The 3,209-nt window shown below is 46.8% G+C and overlaps 1 protein-coding gene across 4 annotated transcripts in view; it reads left to right on the top strand.

The window, feature by feature from the left end:
* The first annotated feature begins 2,698 nt into the window (after positions 1-2,698).
* MIEN1 (migration and invasion enhancer 1) overlaps positions 2,699-3,209 on the top strand; it is a 1,748-nt gene continuing 1,237 nt past the window's right edge. For all 4 annotated transcript variants that reach the window (XR_335627.3, XM_006155901.3, XM_006155900.3 and 1 more), the window contains exons 1-2: positions 2,699-2,843; positions 2,950-3,047. Coding sequence is in view for 3 of the 4 variants with exons in the window: in XM_006155901.3 (XP_006155963.1) it covers positions 2,755-2,843; positions 2,950-3,047 (187 nt within the window). In the remaining variant the exon portion in view is untranslated. The remainder of the gene's footprint in view (positions 2,844-2,949; positions 3,048-3,209) is intronic.

Here is a 3,209-nt window from a genome sequence, read left to right as displayed (position 1 = left end):
CTTTCTCAGTTTCCCTTTCTCTCTGTCCCTCCCCCATCAAACTGGAAAATAATCATACTAATAAATAAAGTTAAAAAAAAAAATTCTTAAAAAAAAAAAAAAAAAGGCTTGGCAATATCTTAAAAAGTTAAACATAGGGACTAGCAGGTAACATACTGGTTAAGGTGCTAGACTCCCATATGGTAGACTGCAGTTCGCGTCCCAGAGTCAGAAGCTTGAACATCATGCTGGACATGTGCATATGTGTGCCCCAAGTCCCCAGAGAATGGAGAAGGGATTGCGATGTGGCCATCCCCCCTGGGTGGGGGGTTACTTCTCAGTTTCCCTCTCTCTGTTTCTCTCCAGCGAGCACACTGAAGGCATGGCGAAAATAAATAAATAAATAAATAAATAAGGAAAAGGAAAAAAGTTAAACATAGACTTAGAATTCAAGTGATTCTATTCCTAGCAGTCTACCCAAGAAAATGAAAACATACATCTATACAAAGATATCTACATGAATCTTTATAGAAGCATTATTTTTTTGAAGAATTATTTTATTTGACTTTATTTTAATTTGACCAGAGAGGGACAGAGCAAGAGAGAGAGAGAGAAACAGAGACAGAGAGAAAGTGAGAAAGCAAGCCGCCAGGTCTGGGACTCAAACCATGGTTGGCCATGTAGGAGTCCAGTGCCCTTAACCACCACGCCACCTGCCAGCCCCTATAGCAGCAATATTCGAAACAGACAAAATTTGAAACCCAGGTGTCTATCAACTGGTTAATATGAAGATGGTCTTCAAAAAGTTCATGGAAGAGACCAGTACATGGTGTAATGGTTACATCACTGGATTGCCATGTAGTTGACCACGGTTCAAGTCCTAGACCCAGTAACTTAAAACTCAGGCTAGGTGCGTGTGCATGTGTGCCCAAAATCCTGAGAGGAGAATAGAGAAAGAACTGTAGCGAGGCCATCCCCCTGGGGGGGGGGAGAATTCTTGCTTTCTGTCTCTCTGTCTCTCGCATTCTATAGCAAAAATCTCTCTAAAAAAATAAGTTCATGCAAAATGCATCTTATGAAAAAATCATGCAAGGAGTTCAAGACTTTTACATTGGGGCCAGCAGGTAATAAGGTAGTGAAGGTACTGGATTCCCACATGGCTGATCGTGGTTCAAGACCTGGACCTGATAGCTTGTAAATGACAGCAAATAGGTAAATAGATGTGTGGGTTGTTGGTTTTTTTGTTTTTGTTTTTTTCTGTCTCTATGTCTCTCTCTGTCTGTCTGGCAAGCGCACGCACCCTATAGCGAAAAAAAACTCTCAAAAAAAAAAAAAGCTTATATTTTAATTCAATTCTTCCATGAGCTTTTTGAAGTTTCCTCATAGATAAATATAGTATATCCACACAATGGTTTCCTACTCAGCAATAAAAAGGAACAAACTACTAGTATGTGCTACACTGTGGACGAACCTCAAAAAATATCATGAGTAAAAGAAGCCAGAGCCAAAGACCACAAAGTGAAATGATTTCATTTACACAAAATATCTAGAAAAGGCAAATTTAGAGATAGAAAGCAGATCAGTGTTTGCCTAGGGCTGGAGTTGGGAGGTGTCTTGACTGTAAACAGATAGGAGGGACCTTACCAGTTGATGAAAATGTTCTGTAACTGGAGTGTGGTGATGGTTACACAACCCCACAAATCACGGAATTGTGGGGTTTTTTTAGAGACTTTATTTATTTTAATTTGACCAGAGAGAGATAGAGTGAGAGGGAGAGAGAGAGAGAGAGGGAGAGAGAAGTGAGAAAACAAGCCACCAGGTCTGGGATTCTAACCACGGTCGGCCACGTGGGAGTCCAGTGTCCTTAACCATCATGCCACCTGCCGTCCCTGTTATTAAAAAAAAAAAAAAACCTTTAAAATATATATTTATTTTATTTTATTAATTATTATTTAATGTGCTATAAGAGCACCAGAGAGAGAGAGAAAGTGAGAAAGCAAGCCACCAAGTGGTCCAGAACTCCAAACACAGTCGCCTTGTGGGAGTCCAGCACCTTACCAACACGCTACCTGCTGGCCCCAAGAAGGGACACTGGTGTGAGTGATCTGTTCAGATACCACAGTGGTACTCTAGGGAGTGAAGAGGCAGCGAGGACTTAAATAGCCTCCATTTCCAAAACTGCAAAACGGGAAGGATGAAGCTACAGGTCTAAAGGCTGGGAGGAGGCAGGGAAAGTGCAACTGCTGGATGCAAGTGATGGGGAGCAGAAGCCACAGGAGCTAGTGTTTCTCCCGTCCCTCCAAAATGTAACGGTCTCGAGGTCAGGAAAGAAGCGATTGGAAAAGCAGAGATTCAGAGTCAAAAATCGTTGGGTGTGTAACCCTGGGATGGTTTAAAATGCCATCAGCATGTTAGCAAGAAATGGCAACCGTTTAGAACATGTGCCACACCTGCTCCCATCCCCAGCTGGTTGCCCCATCATTTTCTCTTCCTTTAGTAAACTGGAAAGCGCTTACGATGTTTCATTAACTAATGCCAAGAAGCCAGGCACTCTGAGAACCCGATCCCCTGCAGATGGTCTGGACCGGTCCACCCAGTCCCAGTCCAACACGTGAGCTTCGGAGCTTCAGTACAGGGTCAAAACGTAGCACTAGCGGTGGCCTGTGGCCGGCCTGCGGCCTGCAGGGGGCGCCAGGCCTCAGAGCAGCCCCGCCCCGTCACGTGCCCGCCGCGCGCGTCACACCCGGAAGCTGCGCGGGAGCGGAGCCGGCAGCGATGAGTGGGGAGTCGGGGGAGACGTCCGTAGCGCCCCCTCCCGGGGAGGTTGAACCGGGCAGTGGGGTCCGCATCGTGGTGGAGTATTGGTGAGCTGCTCTGGCTGGGAGGGGCCCCCTCCTCCCCACCCTGGACCGGGCGAAGGTGGATCCAGGGGCGGCCCCTACCCTGAAACCCCAGATCTTTTCTTCCTAGTGAACCCTGCGGCTTCGAGGCGACCTACCTGGAGCTGGCCAGTGCCGTGAAGGAGCAGTATCCAGGAATCGAGATCGAGTCGCGCCTGGGGGGCACAGGTGAGGCCCACGGACACCTGCTGAGTCAGTGTGTTCTGCTCTAACACTTTCTAGCCAGTGAGAGCACTAGCTGCTTTGTGTCAAGTGCTCAGCAGTGTCCTGCTTAATAAAATGTGCGACCGAGCCCCGTCCACACAGGGCAGGGGGTTCTCAGGCCTGTAG

Source organism: Tupaia chinensis, unplaced genomic scaffold (genome assembly GCF_000334495.1).
Source record: "Tupaia chinensis unplaced genomic scaffold, TupChi_1.0 Scaffold000477_1, whole genome shotgun sequence".
Lineage (NCBI taxonomy): Eukaryota > Metazoa > Chordata > Mammalia > Scandentia > Tupaiidae > Tupaia > Tupaia belangeri.
This window is presented reverse-complemented; position numbering and strand designations above follow the sequence as displayed.